The following is a 19,010-nucleotide window of genomic DNA, read 5'->3' on the forward strand; positions in this document are numbered from 1 at the left end:
CAAGAAAGCCCGCAAATAGTTTGCTGAAGACGAGCAGACTAAGGACATAGATTACTGGAACCATGTCCTGTGGTCTGATGGGACCAAGATACATTTATTTGGTTCAGATGGTGTCAAGCGTGTGTGGCGGCAACCAGGTGAGGAGTACAAAGACAAGTGTGTCTTGCCTACAGTCAAGCATGGTGGTGGGAGTGTCATGGTCTGGGGCTGCATGAGTGCTGCCGGCACTGGGGAGCAACAGTTCATTGAGGGAACCATGAATGCCAACATGTACTGTGACATACTGAAGCAAAGCATGATCCCCTCCCTTCGCAGACTGGGCCGCAGGGTAGTATTCCAACATGATAATGACCCCAAACACACCTCCAAGACGACCACTGCCTTGCTAAAGAAGCTGAGGGTAAAGGTGATGGACTGGCCAAGCATGTCTCCAGACCTAAACCCTATTGAGCATCTGTGGGGCATCCTCAAACGGAAGGTGGAGGAGTGCAAGGTCTCTAACATCCACCAGCTCCATGATGTCGTCATGGAGGAGTGGAAGAGGACTCCAGTGGCAACCTGTGAAGCTCTGGTGAACTCCATGCCCAAGAGGGTTAAGGCAGTGCTGGAAAATGATGGTGGCCACACAAAATATTGACACTTTGGGCCCAATTTGGACATTTTTTTAGGGGTGTACTCACTTTTGTTGCCAGCGGTTTAGATATTAATGGCTGTGTGTTGAGGGGACAGCAAATTTACACTGTTATACAAGCTGTACACTCACTACTTTACATTGTAGCAAAGTGTCATTTCTTCAGTGTTGTCACATGAAAAGATATACTCAAATATTTACAAAAATGTGAGGGGTGTATTCACTTTTGTGATATACTGTATATACACACACACACTTTTTAAATCAAACCACCCGTGGGGCTGGATTGGACCTCAGCCGTATGTTTGACACCCTGGGTGTAGACGTTTCACTACACCCTGGGTGTAGACGTTTCACTACACCCTGGGTGTAGACGTTTCACTACACCCTGGGTGTAGACGTTTCACTACACCCTGGGTGTAGACGTTTCACTACACCCTGGGTGTAGACGTTTCACTACACCCTGGGTGTAGACGTTTCACTACACCCTGGGTGTAGACGTTTCAGCCAAGATGTCTCTCTTTTCCTTTTCTTCCCACTCTCTCCTACCCTCCCAGTCCCTCTCCTACCCTCCTACACCCAGTCCCCCTTCTCTCTCCTACCCTCCTACACCCAGTCCCCCTCTCTCCTACCCTCCTACACCCAGTCCCCCTCCTACCCTCCTACACCCAGTCCCCCTCTCTCTCCTACCCTCCTACACCCAGTCCCCCTCTCTCTCCTACCCTCCTACACCCAGTCCCCCTTCTCTCTCCTACCCTCCTACACCCAGTCCCCCTCTCTCCTACCCTCCTACACCCAGTCCCCCTCCTACCCTCCTACACCCAGTCCCCCTTCTCTCTCCTACCCTCCCAGTCCCTCTCCTACCCTCCTACACCCAGTCCCCCTCTCTCTCCTACCCTCCCAGTCCCTCTCCTACCCTCCTACACCCAGTCCCCCTCTCTCTCCTACCCTCCTACACCCAGTCCCCCTCTCTCTCCTACCCTCCTACACCCAGTCCCCCTCTCTCTCCTACCCTCCTACACCCAGTCCCCCTCTCTCTCCTACCCTCCTACACCCAGTCCCCCTCTCTCTCCTACCCTCCTACACCCAGTCCCCCTTCTCTCTCCTACCCTCCTACACCCAGTCCCCCTCTCTCTCCTACCCTCCTACACCCAGTCCCCCTCCTACCCTCCTACACCCAGTCCCCCTTCTCTCTCCTACCCTCCCAGTCCCTCTCCTACCCTCCTACACCCAGTCCCCCTCTCTCTCCTACCCTCCTACACCCAGTCCCCCTCTCTCTCCTACCCTCCCAGTCCCTCTCCTACCCTCATACACCCAGTCCCCCTCTCTCTCCTACCCTCCTACACCCAGTCCCCCTCTCTCTCCTACCCTCCCAGTCCCTCTCCTACCCTCCTACACCCAGTCCCCCTCTCTCTCCTACCCTCCTACACCCAGTCCCCCTCTCTCCTACCCTCCCAGTCCCTCTCCTACCCTCCTACACCCAGTCCCCCTCTCTCTCCTACCCTCCTACACCCAGTCCCCCTCTCTCTCCTACTCTCCCAGTCCCTCTCCTACCCTCCTACACCCAGTCCCCCTCTCTCTCCTACCCACCCTCCTATATCCCCAGTCCCTCTCTTCCACTACTCCTGCTGGGGGAGAGGCAGTGTGTGTGTGTGCTCGTGAGGCTCACCTGTGTGGTGATGTCCCAGCCATCCTCCAGACTCAGCAGGACGGATGAGCCACTGTCCAGCAGCTCCACCAGAATCAGGGCCAACTGCAGGAGCTTGTGAAGCTGCAGGGAACACACACACACAGTTAGTTCATGCCGTTAAGCTGTTCCTGTGAAGACGGTGTGGAGCCTGAGCAGGGCTTCTCCCAGATAATATTGTTCTGTAGTTTATGACACATTTAATGCAGGGCCATACGCTGCGAGGGTCACTATGATAACAATTTGGTGGTTCTCCCATGTCTGTTTATATCATTATAATTTCCCTTGGAAAATAAACTTATTGGATGAGGAGAGAATATAGGATGAGGTCAGTCACACAGAAAGAACATGGAGAGCACGCCGCTTGCTCATTGTCACAGATCTCTCACTGAGGGTCAGTGAGTTGTTGTGTAAACCGTAGGAGGGTGTGTATGCATGTGTATTGGTGAGTTTGTGTATTTGATGGGAGCTCACCTGAAGGATCCACTCAGAGTCCTCCAGGGCTTTGAAGAAGGAGTCCTGTGTGTCTGAAGACGTAGCGCTCGGAGCACAGGCCCTCAGCAGCTTCTTAAAGGCACCTTTGATCTGGCGCGTGTCAGCAAAGTCCACAGGCACCAGTTCACAGTTCAGAGTAGAGTCCAGTTTGAAGCCCTGACAAAACAGGAGAAATGTCAATGAAAATGAACAGTCCCAGAGAGTCAACTATCACAGGTAGACGCAGACATTAAAATAACACTCTGAAAGACCGATTAAAAGACTGACTGACAAAACTGACTGACAAAAATTCAAAAATGTTTAAAGCAGAAGACAAAGATAGGGAACATATGAAATACTTGGGACGTACTGTATGAGGTAAAAATAGGGAAGTAGAAGTTTCATTTAAGAGAAGACTGTCTCTGTCAATGTGGCCACTGGCCAATCACAGCCACCCGCACAGCTGGCGACTCCACCACGCTCACATTTATTTATAACCTCTTCTAGCCAAGGAAAATAATATCAATTTCACATTCAACACACACACACACACTGCTCCACTCGAACAAGTCACTGAAACGAGCAGAACGTTCCAACAACAGTCCACATGTAATATTATCAGAGATGTGGGACTGTATTAATAATAAATCATCATTTTGATTAATTGCAATGAAGAGTCCCCTTATCAGTTTGGAAATGTAGTTTGCTGGAACAAAACAGTGGTTACACATTCTAGACTGGAGTGACCTGATTCCCCATCCTGTAAAAATGTACCAGCCCTCACATAGACAAATACTCCATAACTCTGTGGCACAGTGTATCTAGACCCCTACTGAGAATTCTACCTGAAGGTCCCAATAACAACAAAGCTTTACGTTGAACACACACACACACACACACACACACACACACACACACACACACACACACACACACACACACACACACACACACTCTATGGACTCATCATCCCCTAAAAGTTTGGACCCAGCTCTCATCTTACCCTGAGGTGGGACTTCTCTCCAAAAATGTAGAGGGCAGCCTGCTGTTTGAGGAGCTGGGCATGCAGGCTCTCGCTGCCTGCAGGGGGCGCCAAATCCTTCCCTGCCAGCCTGGCACCAACATCGGTTGCAGAAGGGTGCTGGCTGAAGCGGCTGCTGGAACGCAGGCTGGCCCAGACACCTGCAACAACACAGAGAGAGAGAGAGAGAAGTACAGTTAGACTTGGCACTGCAGGCCTGTAGAGGGCTGGAACACACAGGCGCTAACTAGCCTGGTTCAATACTCAATACTCACTTTGACATGACAGTGTATGACCACAGAGAGGGGTTGGTTAAGCACAAACAGCCGAGACCACCATACCGGGGAAACAGATAACGGAATGATAATGACAAAATGGCACATAGCGACATGATGACTACAGCATATTAACACATTGAAGAATAGAATTTGGACTCAAATCTACGGGCACAGATCTATTCATTCACTAATCCAAGGGGAAGAAACTGAACGATGCTCATTTCTCTTTGACAAACCACTCCCACCAAGATACCTACAATAAAGATCTGTATATGATAGAACCTTTTGTGATAAACCATACTTCCTCTGCTTTGCTTATGCTGTTGTTACTGCCCCTAGGGGCCCTGTCTGAGCCAGGCTGTAGATCAGGAAAAGGACACCACATTTAGCGTTTAAGCAGCTTTGGCATGGAGTACATCGTCCAATTAAACTGCCGGATATCAATTACAACAATTTATAGTGAGCTCTCAACCAATCAAACCATCAACCAATAGACAGGTAACTTACATTCTAAATCCTATCTCGGCTTGAGACGGCTAGACACACATTGAATACACTGCAGAGGTTAAGCCACAGAGGCCTCCTTCCCGAGCTGCCTGTCATGACTGAGCTGGGCCAACAGTACCTCCCTTAGGGCCAAGACTGCTGACTGACCACATCCACAACTGCTGAGACATCACATTCAGTGACAAGTGGCCCACATTTACCCTGAAGTGGACCACAGTCAGATTATTTTCCAGCAGAGAAGAACCACAGCCTTGCCCAAGCGCACCAAAAGAGGAAGCAATGGGTGAAACTAAGAATCTCTACAGAGATACTCCTTATTACTCAAAAGAGAGATGAGCACACCGGACACAGGATACGTTTTTAACTGTTACAGAGGCATGAGTGTGGGTTACATAGAATCAATGACAAGGAAATAAGAATATGATGTTAATGAAGAGGGTTGGAGAAAGAGAGGGGGGGGAGATCTGAAGAGAGTAGACATATCCACTATACCTTGATTTTGGATTCTCCCCTTAGTGGCAGGTTTTTGGTTTGAATGAGTGAATAGCTTATCTCTGTACCCAAGCACTGGCAGGTAATGGATGCGGGGTGAGGGGGGCACAGAAAGATCACAACATCAGATGGACATAACATACCAGCACACACTCAATCCCCCAACCGTAGGGGCAACTTCGTGCCGCACACAGTCATAAGGTTACCTGGGGGGTTACATCAAGGGACCAGGACATGGGTTGACTATGTTTGTTTATTCCATGTGCAACTCTGTGTTGTGGTTTATGTCGCACTGCTTTGCTTTATCTTGGCCAGGTCGCAGTTGTAACTGAGAACTTGTTCTCAACTGGCCTACCTGGTTAAATAAAGGTGAAATAAAATTAAAATGGGGAGCTAGGCTCCAGACTTAAGAGACCAACAGGGTTGGATGGTGGAAAGATATGAAAACCAAATGAAAATATGAATTTGCAATTCAGTCTTGAGATGAACAGGATGGAGGTAACATGCATGACATTGTAGACCATTGAGTTAAACACTTTATAAACTAAACACGCTGAAAATAAACAATGACTTCTGCAGCATAGCACACGCAATCAAAATGTTGTGCCAACCAAGATTTCCCTTCCAGAGAACTGAAAGAGCTGTCTTTATTTCCTCCTTCCTTACTGCTGATGCACTCTTAAAAGTGGCAGCACATGGTGAAGGCTTCGTGCAGGGTTCCACCACAATGTTGCTTAAAAACGATGATGAATATCCCACAGAAGCCATGCTACTGGAAATATTTGAAGATTACAAATCAAACTCCACTTAATGCTGCTGGCAATGACCTTGAAAGTCACCTTTGGGTATAGCAATCTTGTGTTTAAATATTACAGGAACTGTGGCAACTAACCTAACAATACACTTATGCACTTCAACTTCCAGAGAAGACTTCTCTCAAACCATGATGCAGACAGCTGCATGCCAATAACAGACATCTTGTAATTTCCAGAAAATCTAGGACACATCTTCACTGGGCATACCAGACTACTAGGTCACATTTATTTGGTAAGATACAACTAGACCATGTTCAATAAGAGTTAAGAGATCAACAGATGAATTAGCATGAATAAATAGCATCAATAAACAGATCAACCTCCTTGTTAATATTACACTACGATGGGATGTTCGGAGACCACAGCATGTGCTATATTTGAAACGGAAACTGCTCAGTGTATTGGACTGGGCCATGCACAGTAATTTGCCTAACGTGTCATTCCACCCCATACCATTACTGTAAACGGTCAGAAAACTCCAGTGAAATCCACGTGCATTATGTACTCCTCCTATAGGATGTTTACCATGTTGAAGTGGAAATGTGTCAATCTGTTCATATGAAGTTGTGACCTACTAGCATAGTGCACGAGCGGGGCACATCTGCTACCCTAATGAACATGTAGCACACAGACCATCACCATGTGTATTAATGGCAAATAAAGCTGAGTCATAGACCAAAAGGGGGCCAGTTTATTTCCAGAACTGCGGTTGCAGTGTGATATACTGGACTTTGAGGAAGTGACACGTGGGCACAGCACTCACCTCCTCTGGCAAAGCTGTTGGAGAAGGGCATGTCCAAATGGACGGGAGCCATCTTTGGTATTCTAGATGTCCTCCTTTCACTGCCTGAAGAGGACACACAGGCATGAAACGGGGATAACACCACCATTCAGCTGTAACCAGGACAAACACAGTAACACAAACCCAGAGAGGACAGGGAATGAAAACCATGCCTGGATGACTAACCATCTATATTTGTCAGACACAGCATCTGAGAACATAACTACCCAACAGTGTGTCTCAGATACCTCCCAAAATGGACACAGACCTGGGAGATTAGGCCAGATTGAACGCAAACAGGGATTATTTAAGAGTTAAATGAGGCGAGCGAACAGAGTTGCGTTACCTACATTTAGGAAAAATACTGATTGCTGTGTTTCAAATTAGGCCTAAGCCTTGGGCTCACACTAGACAATCGTGTCCCGTTGCTTAAGTTCCAATCAGCGGATCTGAACATAATCAGAAAGTCTGAAGCTATCAAGCCTTGGGAATCCTATTTCCCCCTTTAAGACTATTTGATCCCTGCAGACGTAGATCTTAAAGCTGGGAGATGGATGCCATTGACACTGATTCAGGGTGTGTTTTGATCCAGTTCCCAGAGACTAAAGATCTATTGTGGTTACATGGGAAACAGAATCCCGCTGACTTTGCGTAGGGTATGTGCTGGTCACACAGCTCTCTGGACTTCCACTCGGCGGTGGGGTGAAGTCTGGGGAGATGGATGGAGGGTGACCCCTGGGTGTCCTGTTCCTCTTACATAACCACAACATTGTGCCGCAGTTCCTTCCAAACACAACGGATACAACATAAATAACAGGCAGCGGCCCAGAGGAAACCTCACTAAGATAATCAGCAGAATAAAACTGAAGGAACGAGAACAAACACACAAAAACAATTGTGACAGAGTGGGAAAAATACCACCAGTCTAGAGCAGGACAGAATCCAGAGCGGAGCCCATAGCAGAACAGAGCCCAGAGCAGAGCAGATCAGAGCAGGGGATACCTGGTGAGAGGCCGATGAGAGAGCGGTTGGACAGAGTGTTGCTGCCGTTCAGTTTGAAGTAGACAGGGATGGAGTTGAGGATGGCCTGTAGATACTTCTCCTGCTCCAGACTACTGGACAACTCTGAAGAGTTGGCAGGGGCTAGAGGGAGAGGACACCAGTCATTAGACATATTCATCATCAATGGTCAAAATGGTGTAACATGACTGTGTAATGCAAGTCCTTTAAATTCCGTACGGTGTACGCCTTACGAGAATGGTATCAAAAGGTTTCTACAGGTGTGTGTAAGTAATGTACAGTACAAGTCAAAAGTTTGGACACACTCATTCAAGAGTTTTTCTACACTGTAGAATAATAGTTCTAATTCTAATCCAAGATGGCGTAGTCAGACGTCTTTTGTCTTGTCGTGTCCCGTGTACATATTTTTTCTACGCATATATTTTGTATATTTTTCTTAACGTCAACTTCAACATACTCTCCTGCAATCCGCCTCACCCAATGTGGTATAGATCTGCTATTTTCTTTACTTTTGAACCAGAACCCCCAACAGAAGCTAGCCAGCTAATTAGCTTGTAGTCAGCTAGCCACTGCTAGCGGTCATCAGCTACCTTTAGCCCGGACAACTCTCGCCAGTCTGCACAGCGCAACTCAAATCAGAGCAAATCGGACGTATTTTTCTCCATATCTCTGGATTCCTACCACAAGCTCTGAACCTTTCCACCTGGATCATCGCAGCTAGCTAGCTGCTATCTGATTGGCTTCTCCTGGCTAACGTCTCTGTCCCGAAGCAAGAACCAATGGAGCTAGCCTATGCTAGGCCCATCTACCGGCTAGCCAACGAGGTCCATCAGCCACTCCTTGGACTACGATACCCATTTTGCCAAATGGCCTGGACCCATTTTACTGTCAACATGGAGCCCTGCTGACCCATCACGACTGGACTACCGACATAATTCGCCCAAGGTTTTTTTTCAACTGGCTCCTCCGTCGCGACGTCCCCTGAATGCCCATCTGCTATCCACGGCCCGCTAGCTGTCTAGAGCATATCGGACTGTTAGCTGAAGAGGCACATCGGACAAATTCTTTGGCCACTATACCTATTTTGCCATTTGGCCTGGACCATTTTACCACGCGGAGACCTGCTGATCCATGACGACTGGTTTGCCGAAGTAACAGCACAAAGGGGCTACAACAGACTTCTTCCGTCGCAACGTCCCTCTAAGGCCCTTCTGCTAGCTTGCTAGCCCCAGCCTGCTAGCTGTCTGAATTGCCGTGTCTCCGGCCTGCCGAGCAACTCACTGGACCCCTATGATCACTCGGCTACGCATGCCTCTCCCTAATGTCAATATGCCTTGTGCATTGCTGTTTTGGTTAGTAATTATTGCCTTATTTCACTGTAGACCCTCTAGCCCAGCTCAATATGCCTTAGTTAACCTTTTTGGGATAGGGGGCAGCATTTTCACTTTTGGATGAATAGCATGGCCAGATTGAACTGCCTCCTACTCTGTCCCAGATGCTAATATATGCATATTATTATTAGTATTGGATAGAAAACAGTCTGACGTTTCTAAAACTGTTTGAATGATGTCTGTGAGTATAACAGAACTCATATGGCAGGCGAAAACCTGAGAAAAAATCCAACCAGGAAGTGGAAAATCTGAGGTTTGTAGTTTTTCAACTCAGCCCCCATTGAAGATACAGGGTGATATTAGTTATGTTTCACTTCCCAAGGCTTCCACTAGATGTCAACAGTATTTAGAACCTGTTTTGAGGATTCTACTCTAAAGGAGGGGCTCATAAGGGCTCTTTGAGTGAGTGGTCTGGCAGAGTGCCACAGCCTCGGTCTGGCGCGCTCACATGTACGGTAGCTACGTTCCACTTCATTTGTACAGACAAAGGAATTGTCCGGTTGGAACATTAAACATATCAAAATATATTTTTTATTTGAGATTCTCTAAAGTAGCAACCCTTTGCCTTGATTAAAGCTTTGCACACTCTTGGCATTCTCTCAACCTGCTTGATGAGGAATTCTTTTCCAACAGTCTTGAAGGAGAGCCCACATATGCTGAGCACTTGTTGGCTGCTTTCCCTTCACTCTGCGGCCCAACTCATCCCAAAACACTCTCAACTGGGTTGAGGTCGGGTGATTGAGGAGGCCATGTTGCAGCACTCCATCACTCTCCATCTTGGTCAAATAGCCCTTACACAGCCTGGAGGTGTGTTGGGTGATTGTCCTGTTGAAAAACAAATGGTTGTCCCACTAAGCGCAAACCAGATTGGATGGCGTATCGCTGCAGAATGCTGTGGTAGCCATAATGGTTAAATGCGCCATGAATTCTAAATAAATCACACACGGTGTTAACAGCAAAGCACCTCCACACCATCACACCTTCTCCATGCTTCACGGTGGGAATGTGGATATGATCCGGTCACCTACTCTGTGTCTCACAAAGACGCTGCGATTGAACCAAAAATCTCAAACAGACTCATCAGACCAAAAGACAGATTTCCACCGGTCTAATGTCCATTGCTTGTGTTTTTTGGCCCAAGCAAGTCTCTTCCTCTTATTGGTGTCCTTTAGTCGTGGTTTCTTTGCAGTAATTTGACCTGATTCACAGTCTCCTCTGAACAGTTGATGTTGAGATGTGTCTGTTACTTGAACTCTGTAAAGCATTTATTTGGGCTGCAATCTGAGGTGCAGTTAACTCTAATGAACTTATCCTCTGCAGCAGAGGTAACTCTGGGTCTTCCTTTTCCTGTGTCTGTCCTCATGAGAGCCAGTTTCATCATAGCACTTGGTTTTTGTGACTGCACTTGAAGAAAATTATTGAAATGTTCCGCATTGACTGACCTCCATGTCTTAAAGTAATGATGGACTGTCGTTTCTCTTTGCTTATTTGAGCTGTTCTTGCCATAAAATGGGCTTGGTCTTTTACCAAATAGGGCTATAATCTGTATTACCACCCCTACCTTGTCACAATACAACTGATTGGCTCAAACACAATAAGAAGGAAAGAAATTCCACAAGTTAATGTTTAACAAGGATCACATGTTAATTGAAATGCATTCCAGGTGACTACCTCATGAAGCTGGTTGAGAGAATGCCAAGAGTGTGCAAAGCTGTCAAAGGGAAAGGGTGGCTACTTTGAAGAATATATTTAGACACCACACTTTTTTGGTTACGACATGATTCCATATGTGTTATTTCATAGTTTTGATGTCTTCACTATTATTGTACAATGTAGAAAATAGTACAAATAAAGAAAAACCCTGAAATGAGTATGCGTGTCCAAACCTTTGACTGGTAATGTGTGTCATGTACCTGTTGAAGATTGGTTCTGGGACTTAAAGAGTCCCACCACACTCTTGCCGTGGAAGCCTCCGGATCGCAGCAGCACAGCTTTGGTGCGGGGGTGTTTCCAACACACCACTGGCAGGCGGTTGTGTCTGTAACAACGGGCCACCTTCTGCAGGCTGCTGTCCTGCACCGACTGGGGAACCACCAGGAGCCCTGGGTAACTGTGGGTTACACACACCATCAGCCCATTCAGCATGGAGACCACTACTGGGACACCTATGATGGCAGTTTAATCTGATACAACCAATACATGAACATTGAATACACCTCTGAGCAATACACATTGCTCATGGCGCCAACTTCTTATCTGATACGACGAAGTGCGTTGTGTGTACCTGCGACAGAGGGAGTAGAGTCTGTTGACTGCAGTGACTCTGAACTGCTCTCCTGTCTTAGAGCGGGAGGAGCTGGCTGTGATGGTGCCCAGGCCCAGCCGCTGGTAGTCACGGAAACACGCCCGCTCCACCAGCTGCTCCATGGTGGACTTCTCTGACGCCCTCAACGTGCTGATGGGGGGTGGCTCACCCTCATCTGACACTGGAACACACAAGCAGGTCAGGAAACTCTAGCTCGTCAAAACTCCACTCCTCTTCTTCCTTGTAGGAGTTCAACATCAGTCTGCTCCTACCTGAGATGTCATCATCCTCGTGCCAGGTCATCCGACTCCCTCTGTCGTTCTTCTTCAGCGTGGTCTGACTCTGACGGCCCATGGTGATCATCCCAGCTCTCTTGGCTCCTTTCACAATGGTCTTGGACAGCGTCCTGTGGGGAGGAGGATAAAGAGGAGACCGGAACATAATTTATCATGTCTGATTCCAGTGTCAGATAAGGACGATTTCTAAACACTTTCAGGCAGTGTCTGTTGTGGGAGGTATTACAGGAACCTTTCAAACACATAATGGGATTTGCCATCAAAAACAACTTTAACAGAACATTGACGAGTTGACTAGAGTGCGTCACTGTGCGCCACTCAGACAGAGGTGGGACTGACCTGAAACCTGTGTTCCTCTCCTTCTGTTTGGGAAGGATGAGTTGGGGAGCGGTCTGGCCTGCGGCGAAGGCAAATGTGCTGAAGATGGACTGAGGGTAGCGGATCCTCTGGACGTGTTTCCTGAAGACCTCCACCATCTCTGAGCTCACCTCCTCGTCAAACGCCACCTTGATCAACTGGAGGGGACACAGGACGCATCAGGGAACCTGTGAGCTCATTGGCTCCAGATTAAACATATGGCTTTCCATGGAATGGCTGGAAAATAATAATGCATTCATAAATCAAAATGTCTCGGCAGATATGCACATCTGTGAAGCCCCAAAAACTCGGCATATTTCTATTCACATGTTGTTGTTTTTTTCCTCGCAGGGAAGTAAATACTAATAATTGCAAATCGGAAACAGAATGTACGGAATGTTCACATATTTCACACAGACTGTCTTTCCAGAGTGAGGTCCGCTTCTCATTGACCGCCCTGACCCAGTAGTCCCTCCTCTCCCCATCCATCCCTCCCCCAACATCCCACCAGTTCCTGCCTGCGGAGAGGAGACCTAGCCCCCCCCCCCCCCCCCTCTCCTGTGGATCCCCAGCAGCCTGCAGCTCTCAATAAAGGCCTGATAATGCACCCCAGACTTAGACACAGCCCTCTGGCCAGGCTTAAGCAACACACTCACACACTCTTGCTCGCTAACACACACACTCACACACCCACAGGCCCAGCTAGGCCGAGTGACCCCCTCGCCACATAAAGGCCTGTTTTATTGTCCGTGTTACTAAAAAGATAGGAATGAACCATAGCAATTTTACAGCACTACATGAATTGTGAAAGACCAAAAACATGTGCACGGTTGCCTTTTTTCCCTTCAAATCAAACTCAACATAGGTTACTCGTATAACTTCCAAGAAATGTATTGATATCAGCCTGGATATAGGGTAGAGTCTGTAGCATATGCATTCCTTTAATCTCTCCAAATGTCACAACTGATCAGTAATTCTGGCTTCTCTGTGAATCTGTTGTACATGTTCTGCAATCTTACACATAGCTTGCGGCAAAAGGAGGGAACACTCACATACTTGGAAAAACTACGTTAAAATCTAAGAAATAGGACTTTGTGTACTTAATGAGAGGCATGGGAACAGTAAACATGTCGTCGCCCATGAATGACACATGGGCGACACATTTCAGTTAATTACTACAGCTCCCGCCTTGGGCAATCAGTGTAATTTTGTAAATGGTGGATCTCTATGGCAAGACACATCATTCACCCAAGTTGCGTCAAAATCGTCCCAGTGCGGTCTGAGATAGACTAATGTAGGAATGAGCGGAGACAGATCCACGTACGGAGACAGATCCCTCCACTATGAAATCAATAATGGAAAAGCCCATAGAATCATAATCACCTCTTCAATAATGTACCTTCATCATCATCAGGAGTAGGTGTGTGTGTTACCTGGAAGGATGCCGAGCGGAGCTGCAGTCCCTCCTGCATGTTCTGCTGCAGTTGGTTCTGGACGCTGATCTTCTTCTCCTTGGTCAAGGTGGACACTGGGAAGCTCCTGATCACAGCCTGCTCCCCCACTACACACACACACACACACACCACCTCAACATACACTTCTATGCTAATGTACCTCATCCACACAACATAGTCCAAAACAGGCTTCATCTCAAATGATACCCTATATACATTGGGAATCCCAAAGTGCACTATCAACTTCTTATGCGGTACCTCAAGAAGGAAAAGTATAATTAGATGCTAGCTGGATGATTTACCTAGTGGGTCGTGTGGGGAGCCCTTGAAGATGATGCGGTAGGAGGTGAGGAAGAGTGCTCCCTCTGCTGGCAGGATGTGCGGTCCCCCGAGCATCCCCCCCGTAGCCTCCTCTCTGCCATCAGGGTCCAGGACCACTCTAAGACCCTCCAACACAAACTCTTCACCAGGGAGCAGCGCTGGGCGCAGGATCTTAGGCTGGGTGGCGTAGAGGATGTACATGTCAAACACACTCCATCAGAACATACTGTATGTACTGATACCTGCACGCACACCATGTACTTAAGCATGTCAACTAGGGCTGACCCCATTTAGCTGACTGGTTGATTGTCTGGTCGGTAGGCTGTTGGTTGAACGAGATTTCTTTAGTTGAGCAGTCACTATTTTATTTTCTTCATGGTGGACAAGAAACCTGTCTGATTTGCGCCTGTCTCAGTGGACTAATTCATTACGGAAGATACGGAATGGCACCGTCTATCACTCTAAGATATTTGATACTGAAATTGTATATGATCATATTAGTACAACAATAATAAATCAATTGAATAATATTTTATAACAAATTCGCATTCTCCCGAATTGGATACAGTCGCTGTCCGCGGTCCTGAAATAATCTTCAATGCAGAGTAGAATTGAAATGTGCCTCTTTATAAATCATCCATATATATCTACAGAAATAAGACAGGTCTTGCTTCTGTTGCCTGTTTGAGTGATTAGTTAATAACCTAATGATTCCATGAGGACCAAGCCTCATGCAACAGCAAAATGTCAAGATAAAGCAATTTCACAGATTCTGCTGTTTTTAATCATTGCTATGCTGTAATTTAAGCTTTACATTTTTTTTTTGGGGGGGGGGGGGGGGTTAGTACAGACTGGTATTACTTAATGTATTTAGTGTTGTTTACACTCTTCCAAACAGGCAGAAATATTATATTGTAATCTAACAGCACCTGTTTGTCACACATAATATGTACCCAGCTCTCAAGCATTTTCGTTTTAAAATTAAATAACAAAGGAAGCTTTCAATAATTAGCCCAAACAACAAACCACAATTCATGAATGCATGCAACTGTTTTTAGTCTGCTGTAATAAAGGCTTGATACAGACTCTCTGGTCCACTTATTTAGTGTTGTTTACACTGTTCCAAATGGTCAGAAAAAATGATATTTTAATCTAGCAGCAACTGTTTGGCACACATAATACTGACGCAACACTAAGTCAAATGTCTTCCACAGATCTGACTTCCCCTTTCCCTCCTAAGCAGCCAGTAAACATTCACCCGCTTCGAAGTTATTTTTTCACGTCCTCCGCATCCATTTTGCTGTCACATGTATTACATGCTCAGAGTTTGTTATAACCAAATATTATTGTGATTATGATAGGTTATAGGTCAGGCCTTATTGGTTGCGTGCATGCGATGCATACATTTTTCGCATAAAGAGAGCAAGGTTTGAGGGAATGTTTTTCCTAAACAAATGAGGTATTTCGGTAACAGAACCTTTCAGTCAGAAACAAGAAAGAAACAAAATGGCTGTAATTATGTTGCAGCTTCAGCACAGACAGCGGCGATAAACACTTGCTGTGGTGCCTGTTCGCTACAGCAGGGAGGAGAAAGAGACAACGTGCACCAGTCACCCAGGCACTCATCGTCATTTCATTTTAACACAGCGTGGCTATCGGGCTCCCTTCTTGAGTCATTCGTGTGTCTTATTTCATCAAATAGTTTAATAAAACACCAGACAAACTCAGTACATATACAATGCCTTCAGAAAGTATTCAGATTCCTGGACTTTTACAACATAACAGCCTTATTCTAAAAGGTATTAAATATAACATTTTCCTCAGCAATCTACACACAATACCCCATAATGACAAAGTGAAAACAGGTTTTTAGAATTTCCTGCACATGTATTAAAAATAAATAGAAAAACCTTGTTACATAAGTATTCAGACCCTTGTATTGAGACTCGAAATTGAGCTCAGGTGCATCCTTTTTTCCATTGATCATCCTTGAGATGTTTCTATAACCTGTGGGAAATTAATTGGACATGATTTGGAAAGGCACACACCTGTCTATATAAGGTCCCACAGTTGACAGTGTATGTCAGAGCAAAAACCAAGCCATGAGGTCGAAGGAATTGTCCTAGAGCTCCGAGACAGGATTGTGTCGAGGCACAGATCTGGGAAAGGGTACCAAAACATTTCTGCAGCATTGAAGGTCTCCAAGAACACAGTGGCCTCCATTATTAAATGGAAGAAGTTTGGAACCACCAAGACTCCTAGAGCTGGCCGCCCGGCCAAAATGAGCAATCGGGGGAGAAGGTCCTTGGTCAGGGAGGTGACCAAGAACCAGATGGTCACTGATAGAGCTCTAAAGTTTCTCTGTGGAGATGCTAGAATCTTTCAAAAGGACGACCATCTCTGCAGCACTCCACCAATCAGGCCTGTATAGTAGAGTGGCCAGACAGAAGCCACTCATGAGCAAAAAGGCACATGACAATCCACTTGAAGTTTGCCAAAAGGCACTTGAAGACTCTTCGACCATGAAAAACAAGTTTCTCTGGTCTGATGAAACTAAGATTGAACTCTTTGGCCTGAATGCCAAGCGTCACGTCTGGAGGAAACCTGGCACCATCCCTACGGTGAAGCATGATGGTGGCAGCATCATGCAGTGGGGATGTTTTTCAGCAGCTTTCACTGGGAGACTAGACAGGATTAATACAAAGATGAACAGAGAGATGAGTACAGAGAGATCCTTGATGAAAACCTGCTCCAGATCGCTCAGGACCTCCGACTGGGGCGAATGTTCCCCTTCCAACAGGATAATGACCCTAAGCACATAGCCAAGACAACACAGGGGTGGCTTCGGGACAAGTCTCTGAATGTCCTTGAGTGGCCCAGACTTGAACCCGATCGAACATCTCTGGAGACTTGAAAATAGCTATGCAACGCTTCCCATCCAACTTGACAGAGCTTGAGAGGATCTGCAGAGAAGAATGGGACAAACTCCCCAAATACAGGTGTGCCAAGATTGTAGCATCATACCAAAGAAGACTTGAGGGTGTAAACACTGCCAAAGGTGCTTCAACAAAGTACAGAGTAAAGGTTCTGAATACTTACATAAATGTGATTTCCTTTTTTATTTTTTATAAATTAGCAAACATTTCTAAAAACCTGTTTCTGCTTTGTCATTATGGGGTAGTGTGTGTTGATTTTGGTATTTTTTATTTAACCCTTATTTTACCAGGTAAGTTGACTGAGACCACATTCTCATTTACAGCAACGACCTGGAGGAGAGGAGATGAATGTGCCAATTGTAAGCTGGGGATGATTAGGTGTAATTAGTGACCACAGAAAGTCAGGACACTCGTTTAACGACCCATCCAAAAGACGGCACCCCACATAGAGCAATGTCCCCAATCACTGACCTGGGGATTTGGGATAATTTTTTAGCCCAGAGGAAAGATTGCATCCTACTGGCCCTCCAACAGCAGCATCTGGTCTCCCATCCAGGGACTGACCAAGACCAACCCTGCTTAGCTTCAGAAGTAAGCCAGCAGTGGTATGCAGGGTGGTATGCTGCTGGAACTAAGGATTGATGAGGGCAAAAAATATATTTTAGAATAAGGCTGTAACATAACAAAATGGGGGAAAGGTCAAGGGGTCTGAATACTTTCCAAAGGCACTGTAGTTGATTTATTCAAACACATAGGGTGTGTCTATATATGGACAATTACACATTTAAAAATGTAAACCAATAGATAGACCAATAGTTAAAAGAACAGATGACCCTCAGCCCTAATGTCAACATATCAGTGCATTAGATAAGGATAGACATCAACACAAACGTTGCACCTAAACAACAGCTGAGCATATCGAAGACAAACGTATCACACACACACACACACACTATGACATAAAAGCAACACATCACCAACACACTGTGTGTTACACGAACACTCAGCATCAAATAGCGTATAACACAGCTTCCTAGTTACTAATGCGATGCCAAGAAAAACAAAGCATGTGTTCCGTGGAGACTAATCATCAGTAATACTCCCAAGTTAATCATTTGGTCCTACATTTTTTACTACTACAATAATTCCTTTAGTTCATTTTGATATATGCATCGAGTGTAGTCTACGCAACATCTTTCCAGTGACCTTCTGAATTATTAACTCAACTTTTACCACACACTACCACTATATGTTGATTTACATGCTTCAAGAAATGCTGGAGGATCCAAAGCAAACCCCTCGTCAATGAGCACTGACAACCGCTGAACGTCTGTTTTGAGGTGCTTTGAAGCAACCTGCAAATCCAAACTCCATTCCACTGTGTTGGAAGTCGGTTTCTCATCAGCTCCCCAGCAGAGCCAGATCTGAAAGCAGCTGGTCTAACACTGCTTTGTCTCTCTAGCTCATCAAACTGTAGCCAAGTTGAGCACTCCTGTGTGAGGGGGCCTAGACAGTAAATGCCCTCTAGTCAGAAGGGTTCATATCTTCCATGGGGAACAGAATGGTGTCACTGGTCCATCAGATGATCACAGCCTTTGTGTGTGTGTGTGTGTGGGGTGCGGTATTTTCTGTTTACTCTCTAGCAGAGGAAAGCTCTGCTCTACCTGAAGGGACATCCATGCTAAGGTCAGGTAGGTCCAGAGGCTTTGCGGTTGAGTTCTGGCCAATAGATAAGAGAAACATGGTCCTGCTGGTGTTGGATGGCCCAGGGCCAGGGGCCAGTGTGTTAAAGGCCCCAACGGTCCCCTAGCACCCCAATGAGGCTGCCAGCTGGAACTCTAACAAAGTATTCACCCCTACACACACTAGACATTAGAGCCAGCGATAGCTACTTATCACAGTGACCATTTTCACTGCTTGTAGCTTGGAGTGCCCAAGGTACACCAGTACGCCCAGCTCCCTTAGCTGATTGTTTAATCCCGACAGACCCAACAGTGCTACCTCCTCCTCCCCCTGAACCTTGGGCCAAAGCAGTAGCAGGTTCCACATAGAGGCAAGGAGAGCTCCAACTCTACGAGTCATAAATCTCTGTGCTGATGGCCCACCAGGGTCATTCCTGCGCTTGTTTACAGAGTTCATAGGATTGAATGTGCTGCTGGCAGCAGAGATGTGTACAACATGGCCTCAGCCATAAATGTCAGACAAGGCCCTGCCAGACAAACTTACAAATCAATTACACTGGAC

General features: G+C 46.3%; 1 protein-coding gene across 1 annotated transcript in view; it reads right to left on the minus strand.

Moving 5' to 3' along the window:
* The window catches only part of LOC109895262 (myotubularin-related protein 13), a 130,221-nt gene that overhangs the window by 9,728 nt on the left and 101,483 nt on the right, over positions 1–19,010 (minus strand). The window contains exons 17-28 of the mRNA XM_031829446.1: positions 13,812–14,046; positions 13,489–13,616; positions 12,038–12,213; positions 11,675–11,808; positions 11,382–11,583; positions 11,011–11,207; positions 7,689–7,829; positions 6,669–6,752; positions 5,091–5,165; positions 3,796–3,974; positions 2,793–2,969; positions 2,301–2,402 (exon numbers count right to left, since the gene is read on the minus strand). Of these exons, the coding sequence (XP_031685306.1) occupies positions 2,301–2,402; positions 2,793–2,969; positions 3,796–3,974; positions 5,091–5,165; positions 6,669–6,752; positions 7,689–7,829; positions 11,011–11,207; positions 11,382–11,583; positions 11,675–11,808; positions 12,038–12,213; positions 13,489–13,616; positions 13,812–14,046 (1,830 nt within the window). The remainder of the gene's footprint in view (positions 1–2,300; positions 2,403–2,792; positions 2,970–3,795; positions 3,975–5,090; positions 5,166–6,668; positions 6,753–7,688; positions 7,830–11,010; positions 11,208–11,381; positions 11,584–11,674; positions 11,809–12,037; positions 12,214–13,488; positions 13,617–13,811; positions 14,047–19,010) is intronic.

This window comes from Oncorhynchus kisutch, linkage group LG8, assembly GCF_002021735.2.
Source record: "Oncorhynchus kisutch isolate 150728-3 linkage group LG8, Okis_V2, whole genome shotgun sequence".
Classification (NCBI taxonomy): domain Eukaryota; kingdom Metazoa; phylum Chordata; class Actinopteri; order Salmoniformes; family Salmonidae; genus Oncorhynchus; species Oncorhynchus kisutch.